The 19,310-nt window shown below is 49.7% G+C and overlaps 1 protein-coding gene across 1 annotated transcript; it reads left to right on the top strand.

Annotated features, from left to right (window-relative positions):
- Positions 1–10,581: 10,581 nt before the first annotated feature.
- Positions 10,582–17,935, top strand: Krt8 (keratin 8). The gene is made up of 9 exons (XM_020160237.2): positions 10,582–11,007; positions 13,211–13,419; positions 14,093–14,153; positions 14,931–15,026; positions 15,584–15,748; positions 15,995–16,120; positions 16,611–16,831; positions 16,973–17,031; positions 17,513–17,935. The coding sequence occupies exons 1-9, from the start codon at positions 10,672–10,674 to the stop codon at positions 17,692–17,694; spliced, it is 1,455 nt and encodes a 484-aa protein (XP_020015826.1). The 5' UTR covers positions 10,582–10,671; the 3' UTR covers positions 17,695–17,935.
- Positions 17,936–19,310: the final 1,375 nt, after the last annotated feature.

Here is a 19,310-nt window from a genome sequence, read left to right as displayed (position 1 = left end):
GAACTCATTATCCTTCTTCTTCCACCTTCCAAGGCTGGGATCATAAGTAGGTGCCACCAGACCCAGCAAAAGTCAAGTCACTTGTGAATTCATTTTTTGTGTTCAGTGGAGTGCCACTAGACACTTTTTTAATGCTGCACCAAGATCTGCACAGATCCTGCCTCATGGAGCTTTCCATTGTCGGAAGTACAGGTCCCTGAATCTCCAATGGAAGAGAGGTAATTTATACCCTCAACAAATATTAACTGAATGAATAAATGTGATCTATAATTTTTGGATTGCTGGATAAAATAAGAAAAATGTTTTTGGATCATTTCTTTTGGGTTATTGTTTCTCTCTCTCTCTCTTTTTTTGTGGTACTAGGGCTTGAACTCAGGGCCTTTACTGTGAGCTATTCCACCAGCCCCTTTTTGTGAAGGGTTTTTTTGAGATAGGGTCTTGTGAATTATTTGCCCGGGGTTTGGCTTTGAACCGCAATCCTCCTGATCTCTGCCTCCTGACTAGCTAGGATTACAGATGTGAGCCACCAGCACCCAGCTGGGTTATTGCTTCTGTTAATAGACACAATTGCAATTGGACACTGAGTCTATAAAATACAGCATGCTCTAGCTTCAGAATTATCCCAGACTTGAGTGTAAATCCTGCCTCTGTCATGATAACTGGAGGACTTTCAACTTTAGTTTTCTTATTTGCAAAATGGGAATGATGTTAACTTCCTCTCTGGTTTTTTAAGATTGATTATAAACAATACATGCAAGAGATATGACACCTTGACACTTAGTAGGAATTTAATAAGTGAGAGCCATCATTGTCACTGTCATTACCACCCTCACCAACACCACTATCATCACTGGCAGGGAAAGGAGCCCTGGATTGTGAGTTGGAGAAGGAAATCGGTGTCAGCAGACATTTTGCATGGCTAGCTCCTTAGGAGTTGGATTTGCAAGCATCTATTTTGCATGGTAGCAGACTTTTGAATATTGTCTCTTTATTATTAATGTATAGACTTCTCCTTATAGTCCGAGTTGCCACCACTCAACCTTCCCTAGCCAATGCTGTCTCCTACCTGACCACCTCTTGAGGGTCAGCAGGCACTGCAGAGGACACCAGGACAGTGTGCAAGATACTGTCTGTCTTGTAAGAAAGCTGTTCTGCACAGGGAAACACAAAGCCCTGAACTCTGGCAAGGCAAATGCATGAAGTGAAAGCAGAGATCCTAAAGATGGTGTGGGGATGGCGGAGGCTGCATGGAGTAGGGCTTTAGGAAAGGTGGGGGACAAGCAGGGAGGGATGGGGAGAGTCAAGCTAATAGGCTTCCAGGCCAATTCGTGTCAGGCACTGTTAACTCATTGTGTGTTTGTACTGGTCCTCTGAGGTACATGGTATCCGTGTTTTTGTCTGATGAAAATCCCTCGCAGAGAGATTAAGTAACTTTCTCAACATCACACAGTTAGGAAGTGGCTCTAAAATTCTTCAGATAGTATCTACTGTCCTTCGGGTTCTGGTTCCATGTGGCTGCTGAGCAGTAGGACATGCAAGAACAAGCTTGAGCCTGTTCCAATGAGAAGTTTAACAGGTGCAGCTTCTAGGCCTTACCTTCACAGATGTGTGAACTTGGACGCTTTTCTATCTGCACCTGGCAGGGTCTTTGTGCGTCTAAATGAATAGAGTGTGCAGTGACATAGTAGATTGGGGTTGTCAAAGCCATGTCTTTGATAAATGAGCTCATGTCCCTTGACCTTCTTCTTGACTCCTTCTTCATGAGCTTCCTAGTTGATCCAGACGCCACTTTTGCAGAGTTTCAACTTTTGGAGAGTCCTTGCTTACAGAGAGCAGAAGTCCAAGGGCTAGGGAAATAACTTAGTGGTAAAGCACTTTCCTCGTATGTGCAAGGCCCTGGGTTCGATTCCTACACTCAGAAAAAGAGGGAAAAGTGCCAACACTATTCTCTAGTGGGATATAATCAGCGGGGAGAAAACAAGCTTGCTTTCCTCTGTCTGTTGCCCTTGACCTTGGAGGACTTGGGCAGTGCTATTGCATGGCAGCTGGAGTGAGGGACAAAGCCAAAAGACAGGATAGATTGCATGTTCAGGGAGGGGCTGTCTCAAGAGAAAAGTGCCACTAGACTCTTTTCAAATGCTGCAGGTGGGCAGTCGGCAAGATCCGCAGGCAGGGAGCTTTCCATTTTGGTGGGCAGAGGTCACTCAAATCTGCCAGAATCCCTAATGGAGGAGAGGTAATTTACATGCTTAGCAGATTTGCTCTGGGCAAGTGTCCTGTCAGACATTCTGGCCAGAGATAGGAATAGACATAGTCACCAGAGAAGCCTGCCCCATGCCTGAGGGGCTGTGATCTGAAACCTCCTGTGTTGGGGGTGGGGAGAGATAAGCTAACATTCCTTCTTTAGCCATGTCCATGTTGCTTTTCTCCCCCACACCTTCACTGGCCCCTACTGAGTAAACTCTGGCTTTGAGACCCCCCAATTCCACCCTTCTCACTGTCCAGCCTTTCCACTGTTCTCTAGGAATTTTGTGCCTGTGCAATGACATCACATTTCCAGATCTTTCCATGTGTACCTTACTTTTTTGTCCTTCTGCTTCCTCCCATCTCTTCTTCCCCCAGTGCTGGGGATTGAACTCAGGGCCTCACAAATGCTAAGCAAATGCTCTACCACTGAGCCACATTGCCAAGTCCTTACATCTTACTTTTCTAAACTCAGCTTGCTCGGTGGCTCTCTCCTTCCTCCAAAGCACATCTTAATCCTTTATTTATCTGAAATGCATATTTTGTTGATGAGGCACAGAAGGTGCCTGGCTTTAGCCAGGTAGTATTTATATTTATATAAGGGCTCAATGTGTACAAAGATATCTTTATGCCCCTGCAGTTCTCTGGGTTTCCACGTCTTTATTTGTGTACATTTGGGTTGGCCTATGTAGTGAACATCTGTTGTTTTTTTTTCTATCTAGCATCTCTTCCCCTTCTTTTGGTATATCACCTCTTTTGCCCCCCTTTCTATATTGTTGGGTGGGGCTGACCATCCCTCCCCAGGGGCTCTGTATGGGATCTATCTAATTAAAAGGAGAGTATTCTATTATTCCCCTGACTACAGGGTTGTTTCAGAGATAAGCACATGATCTGTCAGACCAAGGAAAGTTGGCCTTGCAACATCAGCCTGAAGCATCAGAAAAAGGTGCCTCAATGGTGGGCATCCCTGTCACAGCATGGAAATGGCCTGTCCTGGAAGGAAGCCAACATGGAGGAAAATAGACCCAAGAGAAGTTAAAAAAGATAGGCTTCTGACAATGCCGTAGAGTCCCTCATCTGACTAGGACATAAACCAAGTGCACCCCCTGGACTTCTGTGAGAGTAAATAAACAGCCTTTGATGATGAAGACTGATCGACTGTCAGCCATTTGCAATCAAGAGTACAGGGCCGGCTGGGATGTAGCTCAGTGGTAGAGTGCTTGCTTAGCATGTGCGAGACCCTGAGTTTGATCCATAGCACCAAAAAAAGAAAAGACAGGAAAAAAAAAAAACAGTTCAGAACTACTGTGTGCTATACAGCTGTGTGTGTGATGGGTGTAGGAAGATGTCATGGGTGAGCAAGGGGAGGGTGGTATATATTCATGCTTGTATATGTCATGGGGATGTGAGATGGCTGGGCTCCTTTGGGTCATGTGTGTAAGGGGCGATAGGGGAGCATGTGTGTACCTGCCTGTGTGAGTGAATAAAGGGGACAGAAGGGATTGTGTGTTGTAGGCTAAGATTGTATGGCATTGGGTGGGAAAGAATCTGTCTCTTCCAGGTCCTTCATTTTCATATGTGTATGAACATACAAAAATACCTGCTCCAAAAATCACCTGCTTATCAGCAGCAGCCTCACCCTTATGAAAATCCTCATTGCTCTCAGATGACCCAAACCAGATTCCTTGTATCTCCCAAGGCTACACAGAATCATAAAACTTTCAATGATGTTGGTGGTGAAGTAGGTACTATCTAGACTGTGTGGACCCACCCAGATATTGGAGGAGGAAACTGACAGGTGGGACTTGTTGAGACTCAGCCAAATTTCAGAGTACAGAGTCATCACTTCCCTCTACTCAAGAAGGTGGGGATAGGGGTGGGCAGGGCTGGCCTTGGGGCAGCTCCTGTTGGAGGAGGTTCCCTTTAGCAACTCACCAGGGCTGTGGTTGCTTGCTTTTATGGTGGATGATTAACCTCAATCAGCAGCTGAGTCTCCTGTGTTACCTGGGTATTTATGGCCTCCAGCTCTGGTGGGTGCCCTTGATCCCCTGCCTTTTCTCCAAGGCAGGATGGGCTTTAGCTGTTTGTTTGCTTCCTGTTCCTTCTTGTTTCTCCCTCTCCTTACTTCACAGTGATCTCTCCAAGCCATAGTCTTCCAGCCTAGTCATATGGCTAGCTGTACAGAGTAGACTCTGCCTGTGTGCATGTTGGCCATCAGTGTTCACAGCCCCTGTCCTGGCTCCCTCTAGCCTTAAGACCCTTATATTTCCAAGTTTGGCATATACAGCAAGCATTCATGTAGTTCACGACTGGTGGAGTGGGACTAAGAGTTCAGAGCACCTCCCAGAGGCCATTCTGGCCCTGTCTCTTCAGTGATCTCTGGCTTTCTCCTCTGTGCCAGGTATAGTCCTGTGGATTAGGAAAGCAGGAAAGGGACACTTCTCTTCACCTGGGGCTAGTGTGCTGGCCCACAGCCACACAGGGGAGCCCCTCTTTCCAAGGCAGACTAGAACAACCCATGACCAGAAGTATCTCCATGTCATTTGTCAGCTCCCTGTTGTCCTACTGGGATACTTCTGCAAGTTACAGACTGTCAGAGCATTCAGAGGTTTTTAAGCAGCCCTATAAGCTGTGGGCTTTTAAGCAGATGATTGGAGAGTGTTTTTCAGACCACAAAAGAGTCTCCTTTACAAACAGAGCCCTAGGTTACTCTGAGGGGCTGGGGCTGGGAGGAGTGGGAAGGAAAAATGGAGTCTTGGAAGTTTTCCTCCTAGACTGGCCTGACTTGTCAGCAATGCTGAGATGAGACAGTTCCCTTGGCTGTTTCTCCTATCCCAGGGGTCCTCCTGCCTTCTTGGGGGACCCTTGGGCCCAATGTCGTGATTGTGGTCTTCCCTCTTCAAATATGCCTGTCCTCAGCCTCGTTCTCTTAGCCCCCACCCCTGTTGGTTGCTAGTTTGCTGATCTGAGGACAGTCTCTTGGCTGGTAAACTGCTGTGCCATGTTTCTCCATCATTATGCAGGAAATGTGGCATAGTTGTTAGGGAGCATGAGGAAAGAGCCACATGGCTGTGACCTTGGGTATGTTTCTTAACCTCTGTGTAACTCACCTGGTAAAAACAGTGATTACAGTATCTACTTTATAGAGCTCTTCTGAAGATTAAATTAATTAATATTTATAAGACATTTTTTGTGACATATAAGTGACATTATGTGTCTGTCTGTCTCTCTCCTCCCAATATATAGTGAAGGCCTTAGGAGACTGATTCCCTCAGAGCCTTCTCATTCTGTGTCCAGTACATAGTCAGCCATTAGTGTTGAACCAATGACTGAGGGCTTCTAATAGTCACTTTCTTTTTTTTGTTTTGGTGGTGGTGGTGGTGGTACCAGGGTTTGAACTTAGGGCCTCACTGCTTGCTAGGCAGGTGCTCTACCACTTTAATCACTCCACTAGCCTTGATAGTCACTTTCTAACAGCAACCTTCATGATACACCCTGCCTTGGCCAAAGGAGGCTCCCATCTGGACCTACATGACTTAAGAGGAACCCAAAAGCTTATTTCCCCCAATTTTTTAGGCTAGTGCCTAAAACAGTGAAAAATGATTGAATGGATATATCACAAGAGGAAGCAATAATGGCATCTCCACTCCAACCTTGGTCCTCAGGTTGGCCAGCAGGAACTCAGAACAAGAGGCCTTGGACAGCAGCTCTGTTGCCAAGCTGTCCTCCATACTGTGAGGGGACCCTTGCAGTCTGTCTCTGTGTTGCTGCTGGTGGAGCGTCAGAGACTAAACCATTCTCTTTCCTTCCTCCTTTCTTTTTTATTTCTATTCTTTTCTTTTTGGTGGCAGTACTGGAGTGAACGCAGGGCCTTGTGCTTAGCTAGGCAAGCTCTCTAACACTTGAACCACACCTCCAGCCCCACCCTCTTTTCTAAACAGGAACTCTGTATTGCTGTCTATTCTCTGGGAAAAGAAGAGTATGCTCCTGGAGGGTGGTGCACAGCCCTGGCTTGTGTGTGTGTGTGGGCCTGGTTTCCTCCAAGCCATTTTCATGTGTGTGCTACAGATAGAAGACCAGAGTTAAGGACAAGTTACTAGAACTGAGCCATACCTGGATCCGATCTGCCTTGGCTTCTCTGACCATCCAATGGCCTCTCCTGTTTTGATACTGGGGTAGAGGAGGATGGGAAACCTCACCATCTCCAGGCTGGACTGTGTCTCCTCCCTCCACCATAAGGCTTACCTTGTTGTCTTCTCCCCTCCCCCATCACCACTTGTACTAATAACATCTAATCACATCTCTTATCAAAACTAAAATTTCAATTCACAGAACATTCACAGATGATCTATCTCCCATGTGCAAAGCTCTGTGGTGGTGAGATATGGATTGAAGGCTCTCAGAGGTGGGATGATTTGGAAGATCTGATCCAAACCCCTCCCTGGGTTAGCCCAGAGAACAGCTGATAAACAAGCCTTCATCTCAACAGAAGCTTGCTGCATCTCTAGACAATCAGTCCATTCCTGTTCTGGCTGGCTTTAATCATCATAGCCACTATTTATCATGATAAAAAAAAATTGCCATTTGCTGAGCATGGACTGTGAACAATTTTGGCCTTGAGGCACACAGCACAAAGTCAGCAACCAATTCAACTTTATTATTCATGATGTGACTTACTGAGGGGTATACACACCATCTGCAGTTTCTTATTTAAACTAATTGTTCTGCTGCCTCAGTTGTCTCTCTGCCAACCATAATATTTAAATTGTTTCATCTTTTAAAATGATTTGGGGACTTTCAAGGCATTGCCCTAACCTAGAATCAAGTACTTTCTTTACTTCGTTTTCCCTCCTGGCCCCTGTGCAGGCCTACAAACTCTTTTGCTTTTGATATGTAGTTCCTGCTTTTGTGGTATCTTTTTTTTTTTTTTTGGTAGGACTGGGGTTTGAACTCACAGTTTTTGTACTTGCAAAGCAGGCATTCTACCGCTTGAGCCACACCTCCAGTCCAGTTTGCTCTGGTTATTTATGAGATGGGAGTTCTTGAGAACTATTTGTCTGGGCTGGCCTGGAACCATAATCCTCCTGATTTCAGCCTCCCAAATAGCCAGAATTACAGGCATGAGCCACCAATGCCCGGCTTTTTTTTGATAATAGCTTTATTGAGCAACTATTCACATTTCACACAATTCAACCATTTAAAGTACAATCCAATGGCTTTTAGCTTAGGCAACACAGTCTTGGGCAACTTCACTGCCATCACATGTAAAAGCCCTGTACCCTTTGACATCTACCTCCATCCCCTCAGGCCTAGGCAATCAGTAATCTATATTTTGCTCTATGCATTTGCATATTCTGAACATTTAATATAACTGGCCTCACACAGTACATGGTCTTCTGTGATTGGTCTCCTTTATTTAGCATAATGTTTGCAAGACTCACCTGCATTGTAGCTTGCACTGCCTACGTATTTCATTCCTTTTTCTTGTAAATGAAATGAATAACATTCATGATGTGTTTGGTTTATCCATTGCTTGGTGGCTGGACGTTTGGGTTGTTTCTTCTCTTCGGTTGTTATGAACAGTACTGTTATGATGTGGGACCATCCTGATCACTAAGAACTTGTTTGAACCATTCCTTGCCATGATTGTGAGGATAAAAGCCACCTGCTGGCCCCATCTTGCCCTGGCCTTGACTCAGCTGCCCAGAGCCTTAGGGCCTCTTCAAATTCACCCTGTGCTATCAGGAGTAGAGGGGCTGGGACTTAACAGGGAGGACCTCCTCCTTTTCCCTTTGACTCTCTAGGAAAGGCAGTTTGGGGTAAAGCTATCTGGGTAAGTCACAGTCACCTCACCACAAATGCATCCCTTTTCTTGAGCAGGCTTCAGTGTGCTGACTGCAGTGGCCTGAGAGCCTTATAAGGAGTTGTACCTGCTGCCGCCCCAGGCCAGTTTTCTCTTCCCTTACCACTTGGCACTTGGCCCTGGGGCCTCCCCTTCTGCCTCCACCCTGGAAGTCCAAGTCAGGGCTAACAGAGAGCAGCTTTGGCCTCTTCTTCATGAGGCTGTACATGGGGTGTCTTGGGCAGAGTTGGCTGGGGTCTCTGGGCAGTAGGGAATTGACAAATGACGTACAAATGCTTCTGACCCTGGACTACTCTGGGCTTTCTCCCACTCCCAAAAGAGGGACAACTGGATGACCTCTGGACCAGTGCTCCAGCTTGCATACCATAGGGATTTCGCAGTCCCCTTGGTCCTCACCTTAAGAGATACTCCAAGGACTAAGGAACCAGGTAGCTGGGGTGGAGGGTTCTGAGATTTCAGAAAGAGATCTGAGTGGCTGGTTTGTCTGCCTCTTGCTGCCCAAATCAGACCTCGGGAATAGTCCCCTCTCTCCTAGTCCCCCAAGTCCCTCCAAGAACAGTGTGGGGGAAGGGAAGAAAGGGAGTGGATTGTCTCCCTTCCCAGGGCTGCCATACCTGTCTGACCAGCCCCTCCCTCTCTCCTTCCGCCTACTCTGTCCTTGGTTTGGCACCAGGCCCAACCTCCCTCCCTTTGGTTTTCTGGAAGAAGTCTCTCAGTCCTGCTGGGTGTGGGTGTTTGTTGGAGAGGGTTTGGCACACATTCAAATCAGTCTTCCAAAAATGAAGCATTGTTTCAAGGGGCCAGGAGAGGGCCTGGTGTAAATAGGCAATAACCGGATTTCTCTCTGCCCAGCAAGTCTGCAGCCTGGGGAGAGAGGAAGGAGGGGAGGACCTGATATGACCATTGTGTCCTCTTTGGGAAATCTCTGGATTTGTCTTTCTGGAAGGGACTTCAAAGTGTGTCCTGTGTGTGTATGCCGAGAAGGGAGCTTGTCTGTGTGTCCTTTTGGATTTGTTTTTGTTCCCCTAGGAGGGGGGCTTCTGGGTCTCTCTGTCCCTCTGGGTAGGAGTCCTATGTGTCTATCCTTCTGGGATCCTGGATGTCTATCCTGGAGAAAGAGGGAGAGAATCCATATATCTGTCCTTCTAGTAGGTGGTCACTCTCTTCCCTTGGTTTGGGGTTCTGTGCTACCTGTCCCTTTCCCTCAGGGGGTCCGAATGTTTGTCATATGTTGTTCTCCCTAGTCACCACCACATTATGCCCTATGGTAGCTTCCAGAGGACCCAGCCGGAGTCATAACTGCAGGTGGAATTCTTGCCTTGGGGACCCAAACCTCCTGCCTTCCACCCACAGCCTGCCCTGCCCAGCCTCACCCAGGCCTAGAGGGCTTTGCTCAGATCCCTTTCTCCAGCCTGCTGCAGGTGTGTGATGTGCCCCAACCTGCTTTCCTGATTCACTCTGATAATGGGCTCCCGGAGACAGGTGCAGGAGCTCTCCCAGTCTCCTCTGGCCGAATGGGGGCTTGGGAAGAGAAAGGGGTCCAGGTAGTTGCAGAATGACTCACCAGCAGTGAAACCCTCTTCCACTCCACTCCCACTCCCCTCTCAGTTCCTGTGATTCACTCGCTGAGAGTAATGGACAAAATGAAGACGCTCTTCCGCCCTCATGCCACTCCTCTCTCCCCTGGGCTCCCCCATCCTTTTCCAGCTCTGCACCCTTCAGCCCTTCAGCGAGGCCCACAGTGTTCCACCTGGCCTGGGTAATTCTAGGATCTTGGGAAGAGAGCAGGACATAGGGTTATGGGTAGCAAAAGTACTGTGTTGGATCTCTGTCTTGCACTTCATAGACCTAGAAGGGAGACAGCCAGTGTGTGTGTGTGTGTGTGTGTGTGTGTGTGTGTGTGTGTGTGTGTGTTCATTCATTCATTCCACAAATATTTACCCAGCCCCTTTTGGGGGTACACCAGGTACCCTGGAGAGAGGAGGCAAAATGACTGGCCTCAGATCCAGACCTGGAATCCAGGGGCCCTGCCATCATTCTGGGCAGACCCTCCCTCAGGAGTATTTCTTTGGGATATCAGCTGCTTAGAAGAAACCCAAATGCCAGGGAATCCTTTCCTGTCAGGTTTCCCAGTCTTCTGGTTTATTTCTCACAGGAGGGCAGGAGCCAAAACCCAGGAGCTGGAGTTTCAGTGCTGGCCAATACTGATCAGGTCTCCTGGTAACTTGCTCCTGCATGACTGGGGTGGATTCCTTCCTTCCTGGTTCACCCTGGCTGAATTACTTTCTCCTAGGTTCTTGGGTGGTGCTCTGGAGTGGGATCCTGGGTGGGAGCAGCTCTCTGCTGCCCTCGCCTGAGTCCAGCCAGGAGGTGGCAGGTGTCGGGTTAGGCCCTGCCCCCTTAGGGCCTAGCCACTCAGGTAAGAGGTCTTTTTCCCTCCCCTTGGGCTGGGCTCTCTTTTATAAGAGCCCGTTCCTGGGCCCTGTCCCATTGCCTAGAAGCAGCTCTCGGCTTCTTCTTGAAGGTCAGTCTTCAGCCCACCTGTGTTCATTCCAGCCTCAACCATGTCCATCAGGGTGACCCAGAAGACCTACAAGGTGTCCACCTCTGGCCCCCGGGCCTTCAGCAGCCGCTCCTACACAAGTGGGCCCGGTGCCCGCATCAGCTCCTCCAGCTTCTCCAGGGTGGGCAGCAGCAGCAGCGGCTACCTGGGCACCAGCATGGGTCTGGGTGGCGGCTTTGGTGGGCCTGGTGTTGGGGGCATCACAGCTGTCACAGTGAACCAGAGCCTGCTGAACCCCCTGAAGCTGGAGGTGGACCCCACCATCCAGGCGGTGCGAACTCAGGAGAAGGAGCAGATTAAGTCTCTCAACAACAAGTTCGCCTCCTTCATTGACAAGGTGAGGTTTTCCCCAGGGGCTGACTGCCTTCTGTGTCCTTTCTCCTGGGCCCCATAGTTAGTGGGCATATCTCTAGTCCCTTTCAGGATCCTGTTAGGCCTCACCATTCTGGCAACACTTCCTTCTTTTCCAGGTTGGCTCCTCCCATGCATGCACTTTGGTTTGGGTTTGGGTTGGGTGGGTGGAGAGAGGGTCGGGACGGCTTGAGACCAAATCCTTCCCCCCTCAACCCGAATTCTGACCTGTCTGGCCTCCTCCCAGCTATGTATATGTCCCCTCCCCCCTTTCACTCTTCTTTCCTAGCACTGTCCCAAGGTTTTCTCAATAGTGCCTTTTCTTCCTTTTTGTTAAAGGAGGTTTGATAGACGGCCTTAGGCATCTTGTTTCAAACGGACAAATATAAGTGGAGGTCTTTGGCACCCAGGGCCTGAGTGTGGGGGAACCAGGCTGAGTCACGAATTGGCCCCTGCCCTGCTGGCCGCAGCGTGGGCGGGGCCGCTGCGGGGTGAGGGCCGACGTCGCCCGCCGTCTCCTGGACGTCCCTCCATCTGGTTGAGCTCCTGGCTACCGGGGAGACGCTGGGCTTGGCCTTGGGAAAGCCCATCCAGGATTCAAAGTCTGAGGGCGTTGGGCACCTCGCCCTGGTTTAAGTCCTGTTAAACCCAAAGTTTATGGCTTTTGATAACGCGCCAACGCCCCTCTGCTCACTTGGCCCTTGTCCTCTTTCCCTCTTCCTACCCCAGCTCTGCCCTAACCCCCAACCGCCTGGCTCCACTTTCTCAGGGCAGGAGCCGGGCCGGGTTTTGCAGCGTGGTGGCTCTGTGGCTCGAGGGGCCTCGGAGGATTGGCCCTGGGAGGCATTGTGGGAACTGGGGGAGGGAAATCCTGGGGCTGATGGCGCCCTTAGGAATCCGAGGGCCCCAGGAACTCCTTTTCTTTCTGGAGGGCTTGCTGGCTGCTCACCAAGCGCTCTTGACTTTTCACTGCGTTTTGCTAAACCTGGGGTCCTTAGGAAAGCAGTTAAGTGCAGGCTTGGGGTGCAAATTTTGGTTCACAGGGACCCACGGTTTCTTGCAGAGTCTGGCTTGAATCTGTAAAATGGGCAGGAAAATCCCCAAATCAGAGTTTTTGCCTATTCTTAAACATGGGACTTAAAGAGTTTAGCAGTGCCTGGCCCACATTCAGCATTTCATTAGGATTAGGTGTTAAAATCACTATTTTTTTCTAAAAAAAAAAAAAAAATAATTTGGGGGAGGAAATGAATTTACAGAAGGGGTTTGGGGGAAATAACTTATTATGTCCTCCTCTTCCAAGTCCCCCCAGTTAAAAAAGAGTGACAACTTTGGTTGTTTTAAAAAATACATTTGCCTTTTTGGAACAAGTCTATTCTTTTTAAAAACATTTCCCTTCGACCGTGCCTTAGCTTCATTCCACATGTGGATTTCACAGCCCAAGGATCCCAGAGGGTGAATGTTTGTGGCAGGAGGGAAGAGAGTGGGGGTGCCTTCCAGATGTGGGAGGGTAGGGAGGGCAGAGCTTCAGTCTGCAGCTAGACCCACCTTCTTTCACGTTCTACCCTGGCTAAAAGTGAGCTCTGTGCAGAGATGGGGCTTCTGAAATGGCCTGCCCGAATTTCTCCAGCCTATGGCAGGGTTGAAGAGACCCAGGCTCTGAGATGGGCAGCAGGTCAAGTTAGGCAGCACAGGTTAGTAACAACCTCAGTAGAGCCTACATCTCGTGGCCATTGCTCTCTTGGTATTAGGGATAAAGTTTCCCTGAAATCTGCATGAGTCCAAATAATTATGATAATATTATTTGATATGCATACTCTATTTTCTTTTTCCTTGTATAAATTGTAAATCAAAGCATTTTGAGAAAGCTTGGCTATTTTTGTTGCTCTGTGACCACACAATTTATGCAAATAAGACCTGTTCTGCAGATGCAGTTTCAGCCTAACCTCTTTAGCTGTCTGTCTCTTTTCAACCATGCCTCCCCAACCCAATTGCTAGAGGGACATGGCTCTGACTCCATTCACCCTCTCTCCCATCTCACCGTGCAGTTGCTCCCAGGTAATAGGTGATCCTCCAGAAACAGCTAAGCACGTCCCTGGGTTGTGGGGACCTCATTGCTTTGGCAGTGGACTGGGGAAAAGGCATTAACTCTGGCCTGATTCAGACCTTTTTGCTCTCTCGTCCTCACACAGGTGCGGTTCCTGGAGCAGCAGAACAAGATGCTGGAGACCAAGTGGAGTCTCCTGCAGCATCAGAAGACGGCTCGGAGCAACATGGACAACATGTTTGAGAGCTACATCAACAACCTTCGGAGGCAGCTGGACTCATTGGGCCAGGAGAAGCTGAAGCTGGAGGCAGAGCTTGGCAACATGCAGGGGCTGGTGGAAGACTTCAAGAATAAGTGAGCCTCCCCCCAACTGCTGTCATCCTGCCCTGCCCCACCCCTAGGGATCAGAGGCCTAAGTCCTCATGGCTCTTTGCTTATGGGGACTGTATAATTAGGATGACCATATGGTCAGTTTTGCTTGTGATAGTCTATTTATACTTATTGTCCTGGCATCGCAAGACTGTCAGATTTGGACAACAGATTAAATGTTTTTTAATAGTATACTTAAAGGGAAGATATAGCAGCAGGCCTCATTTTAACACTTGCAACCCTGATGCCTGACCTCTGGCAAACTCCAGAGAATTCTCTCTGAGATGTCCTGTGAGGCCCTGCTGCTAATCCTCTCACTGTGGTGCTCAATTCAATGAATATGCATGCATTGAATTTGGAGAGAACTTTCTTGTTCTGGGCCTCCCCCCTGACTAACTGGTGAGGGTGGGGAGATGGGAGAGGGTGGTGAGGGCAGAAGGACCAACCTCTTATATTCTGCACCTCTGTGAGCTGAAAGTTCAAAATATTCGTGCCTCTCTCAAAAGATCCAGGGCAGGCTGGGGTGTGTAGCTCAGTGGTAGAGTGGGTGCTCAGCATGTGTAAAGCCCTGGATCCCCAACACTACTACCACTAACAAAAGACCTAGGACAACTTTACCTTTGCTTTCATTCCTTGATTCCAAGTCTTTCCTTACTAGGTATGAAGATGAGATCAATAAACGTACGGAGATGGAAAATGAATTTGTCCTCATCAAGAAGGTGAGAGTACTCTCCTGCTCTCCCCCACCTTCCCCTGCCCCCAGACATTGAAGACTAGGGTTTGGAGACTTGGACTAAGAGTTTTCTAGATGTTCCTAAGTCCTAGATAATTAAGGTGACCACTGTATTTCTAAGTAGTGGGACAAATTGACTTATTGCAACATTTGATGCCTTCTAGGTATGTAACATAGAAAGGTAGTCAAGGGCAGATAGGCCGATTTGGACAGAACTCTGGATGTCAGTGTGGGAACATGGTTAAGAAAGTGGAGCAAGCTGGGCATCGGTGGCTCATACCTGTAATCCTAGCTACTTGGAAGGCTGAGATCACGAGGATCTCAGTTTGAGGCCAGTCTAGGCAAAAGTTTGAGCGATCTCCTCCAAAATAACTAGAGCAAAATGGACTGGAGGTGTAGCTCAAGACGTAGTGTGCCTTCTTCTTAAGTGCAAAGCCCCTACCTTGTTCAAACCCCAGTCTCACCAAAAAAAAAAAAAAAAAAAAAAAGGTGGAGCAGAGGCTAGCCACAGAAGGCTTCCTAGAGGAGGAAGTTGGGAGAGGGGGGCTACAAGAAGTAGAGGTAAAGGTGTATGGGCTGCGGATGCAAGGAGGGTGGACATAGGCTGGGTTAGAGGATGAGTCACAAAGTGGATAGGGAAGGAGACTTGTAGGTTGTTAGTCATTAGAAAGTCCCAAGCTTAGGCCACTGAGTGGCTGTTGGGGAGCTCCAGGGTTGGGGTTGGGTGTGGGCACCCAGCTCAGGCCCCTCATGTTACCCCCAGGATGTGGATGAAGCTTACATGAACAAGGTGGAGTTGGAGTCTCGCCTGGAAGGGCTGACTGATGAGATCAACTTCCTTAGGCAGATACATGAAGAGGTACGTTCTCAGGGGCTAGAGACTGAAGATCCCTCAGCTTGTTAGTGCCCCCACTATGGACCCAGCCAAAGCCTCTCTCAGCCCCCAGCATACCAGTGGACAAGGGCCCAACTTAATAACTTTAACTACCAGTGTCAGTCCAGCTACCATTATTCTGTCTCGCTACATGAGGGGGGTTTGTTACCTCATTGAAATGGGATCTGAGAAGTGAAATAACCTACCCAAGGTCATCACACAGGCAGTGATGATCCACTTTAACCCAGGCCCGCTCTGTCCCTAAAGCCCTTGTTTTTGTCTTGGATGCCTCAGGGCTTAGTATTGGTGGCTAAGAGCAGGGCCGGGGTCATCCTCCTTGGCAATGCACCCAAAGTCAGGTTTGCATCCCTCTGTCCATGCTCCCTATCTTTGATTCATCTTTCTTCTGCTAGACATTTGGCCTCTCCCCAGTCCCAGCTCCCACCTGCCCCTCTGTTGTCTTACCCCCAAGGAAGGCTCCTCTGCAAAGGGGGCTCCCATGTGCAGAGACAGAGCCTCACCACCCACCTCCTGCCCCACAGGAGATCCGTGAACTGCAGTCTCAGATCTCAGACACGTCTGTGGTCCTGTCCATGGACAACAGCCGCTCCCTGGACATGGATGGCATCATTGCCGAGGTCCGAGCCCAGTATGAGGACATTGCCAACCGCAGCCGGGCTGAGGCGGAGAACATGTACCAGATCAAGGTGAAGAGTAGGTCATTAGACCAGCCCTCCCCTGCTGGCCAGTTCTGTGCCCTAGTCCATGAGGAGGGAGCAGGATTCCAGACTCCGCTCTGCGTGTGCGTGTGCAGGAGCTTGGGAGAGGAGCAGGGGAGGAGATGCCCCAGGCACTGGTGACCTGACTGAGAGAACAGGCTCCTTTGGTTTGGTGGTGGGCACCTGGGGAGCCAGGGGTCCCGCTTGAGCCTCACTTTCTGTCTCAACCTGCAGTACAAGGAGCTGCAGACACTGGCTGGGAAGCATGGGGATGACCTGCGCCGCTCGAAGACGGAGATCTCCGAGATGAACCGCAATATCAGCCGCCTGCAGGCGGAGATAGAGGCCCTCAAAGGCCAGGTACTGATGGGGGTGAGGGGAGGTCATAGGCAGGAGGGGCCAGGAGCCAGCTGTGGGAGGGGCAGCTTCTGGCCGGCTTTCCCACATGCTCCTTGGAAGCTGAAGAACATTGAGCATCTTTATGGGCAGCACAGGGTTAAAAGGGGGCTTGACCAGCAGGCTGGGCTTCAGGATGCATCCCCTGAGCCTGCTTTATTTAATCTAGCATATGTATCAGGCAAATTTGACTTTTTCTGCTTTCTGGAAAGTCCTGAACCCAGAGATCTAGTCCAGTTAAGGTGCAGGACCTTAACAGGTGGGATGTGTATGATAAGTGCCTGGAAGCTGCTCCTGTTTCCCATTCTGCTTTCTCAGACTCATTGGTAGGATTTTCTTTGGGCAGAGCAGAGTCCAGATGAGGGAGGGAGACCCTAAAAGAGGCTCAAGGTGGGTGGGTGCTTGGGAGGATGTACACTAGATACAGCCTGCTCACTTGTCCCCCTTCCTGCAGAGGGCATCACTGGAGGCCGCCATTGCTGATGCTGAGCAGCGTGGAGAGTTGGCCATTAAGGATGCCAATAACAAACTGGCCGAGCTGGAGGCTGCCCTGCAGCGGGCCAAGCAGGACATGGCCCGGCAGCTGCGTGAGTACCAGGAGCTGATGAACGTCAAGCTGGCCCTGGACATTGAGATTGCCACCTACCGCAAGCTGCTGGAGGGTGAGGAGAGCAGGTGAGTGTGTGGATCTCTCAACTGGACCCGTCCTTGGGACCTGGGGTGGGTGCTTCCTGGGAGCTCTCTTGGGACTTGGATCCTGTTCTGGGGTAAAGTGGGCTGTGAGTTGGTTCTGACATTCCATGTGTCTGGATGCAGGTTGGAGTCTGGAATGCAAAACCTGAGTATCCATACAAAGTCAACTAGTGGCTATGCAGGTCAGTTTTGTGGACCTTGGGGATGGAGGGCAGGCGGCCTGGGAGGCCTGAGCTCTGGGTGAGGGGGTGTGCTGTATTCAGTTGATGGAGAATTCCAGGGTGGTGGGGGACATACTAAGCACCCAAATAACACAGTTACTAATAGAAAGCCCCCGATGTCTGCCAGCACTCTGTCACATCCTTACAAACTTTATTATTTGCTTTTTTCAACAACTTAAGTACAGCTGAGGGAGCTGGGTCCCTGGATCTAAATGCCTTGTCTAGGGACAAGTAGCTAATAGGGAAGCTCTTTCCCCTGCTGCCATTGCTTCCCTGATGGCTCTGAGTAGTGACCCCACAGTCAGAGGTCAGGCAGACATGGGCCAAACTCTCCATCTCTGGGGTGATTGGTGAGCGAGCAGGGAGAAGGTCTGATTCAGTGGATGGACTGGAGTATTGTTTTGGTTCCTGTGCTCACATGGCTGCCTCTGTTCCTGACCAGGAGGGCTGAACTCGGCCTATGGGAGCCTCACAAGCCCTGGCCCTGGCCTCAACTTCGGTATGAGCTTTGGCTCTCCTGGGTGCTCCAACACCTTCACCCGCACCAAGGCCGTGGTTGTGAAGAAGATCGAGACCCGAGATGGGAAGTTGTTGTCCGAGTCCTCTAATGTCCTGCCCCAGTGAACAGCCATTGCGGCCTCTCTCAGCCTACAGCCCTCCTGTGATTGCCCCGGAACCAGTGGGGGAGACAGCTGTAGAGGGGAGAGCAGGGAATGAGAAACCCACCTGAGACTCCCCTAACCCTTAACACCCTCTCAGGAGGACCCTACTGCCTAGAGCACTTCCTTGCCCCACTACTCACCAAAACTCAATTAAAAAAAATTTTTTTTTCCAAAATAAAGCCTCAGCTGGCTCTGCCAACTAACCTTGCCATGTGTGTATTCCATGTCCATGCAGGTGGGAGTGAGGCAGGCAAGAGGCCTCTTCTGGGAATGCAGAAGAAGCTTGGTGGTGGTGGAAGTGAGGGGGGTGGTGGGGGGGGCGGGAAGCAGGGCATGCTCTGTAGGAAAGTCAGCCCACCTTCTAGGCTGTTCCTAGACTTCTTTGTTAAAAGCTGATTGATACCTGTTCATAGTCATGGACATCTCCACCTGTGTGACGGGCCTTCACCTGGACAGAGTGCTGTACAGTTTACGGCATGCTGTCAGAGATCCAGGTGCATTTGAGCTATGCCACATGCTCCTTGAGGTAGGCAGAGTGGGTTTCAGATGGCCTTATCATAGAGTTCTTTCTACTTCCCTTCCCACCCCAGCATCGGGACTACTTGCTCATCTAGAAAGTGGCCAACCTGGGCCTGGAAACCAGGACTGTCCAGTTCTGAAGGCTGTACTACTCCTTGGTCAGAAACCCTGCTTCCTTGTGACCAAAGATGTCTTTTTACCTTTTCTATTTCTTCGTAGCTAGGGACTGAGGAAGCCTGGTTTTCCTATCCTTCCAGAGGCTCAGAGTCTATTCTCAGCAATGGGGTGTGTCATGCCTGCAATTTCTAGAAGCTGAGATAGTATAGGACAGGACTTGGCACTACTACACGTGCTCTTCCCTGCTCCACTCACAGTCTCACCCACCCTGATTGCTTCTCACCACCCCTTCCTACTCTTTCACTCTATATTTATGATATAAAGGGTGTGTGCAACCTGTGTTTGCACAGAGGGTGTCCTATGTGCATATGGGTGTGCACAGGTTCCAAGAAGTGTGTGAAGGGCTCTCCAAAGTTTAGGCAGGAGCAGGGTTAGGAGCTACTTGGAGGGAGCAGTATGTTTTCCAACTCCTCCATGCCACCACTGTGGAGTTCCAGATAGACATTCAGTCCATTTGGTGCTGGACTATGTGTGTATGAGATTTTAGCACCACTGATATGGGGCCCTTTCAGACTTTCTGAAATGGGAAATAAGCAGACAGAAGGTATAGTAGGTAGGATTAGACTGGCACAGGAAACTCAGGTGTGGCATTGCTGTGGACTCCCACTCCAGGCCTCCTGCTCTGGGCTGCTGGCTTTCCAGCCCCTGAGGGTTTGTCTTGCCCAAACCTCCCTAGCAACCCACCTCCACGGAGCTGTGTTTCCAGACAGTCCAGGCCAGGCTTTTTCCTTCCTCACCCCTCTTGCCCAGTCCAGGGGCCAGGGTCAGGGGTCTGTATACTGTCACAGAAGAGGACGTCACTCACTGGGAATAAAGCCAACAGCGGCATTATCTAGAGCAGAGGCTCTCGGTTTTGGCACTGGCCCATGGTAAATTCATTTT

The sequence above is a fragment of the Castor canadensis genome, chromosome 8, assembly GCF_047511655.1.
Source record: "Castor canadensis chromosome 8, mCasCan1.hap1v2, whole genome shotgun sequence".
Taxonomy (NCBI): Eukaryota; Metazoa; Chordata; class Mammalia; order Rodentia; family Castoridae; genus Castor; species Castor canadensis.
The sequence above is the reverse complement of the archived record's forward strand: the minus strand, read 5'-3'. Positions and strand labels throughout refer to the sequence as shown.

Bases quoted from the DNA above. Each gene is read 5' to 3' on its own strand.
- Krt8 (XM_020160237.2), top strand. From the start codon at position 10,672: ATGTCCATCAGGGTGACCCAGAAGACCTACAAGGTGTCCACCTCTGGC. The intron at 11,008-13,210 runs GTGAGGTTTTCC...GTCCTCACACAG, and splicing joins TCGCCTCCTTCATTGACAAG to GTGCGGTTCCTGGAGCAGCA. The intron at 14,154-14,930 runs GTGAGAGTACTC...TGTTACCCCCAG, and splicing joins AATTTGTCCTCATCAAGAAG to GATGTGGATGAAGCTTACAT.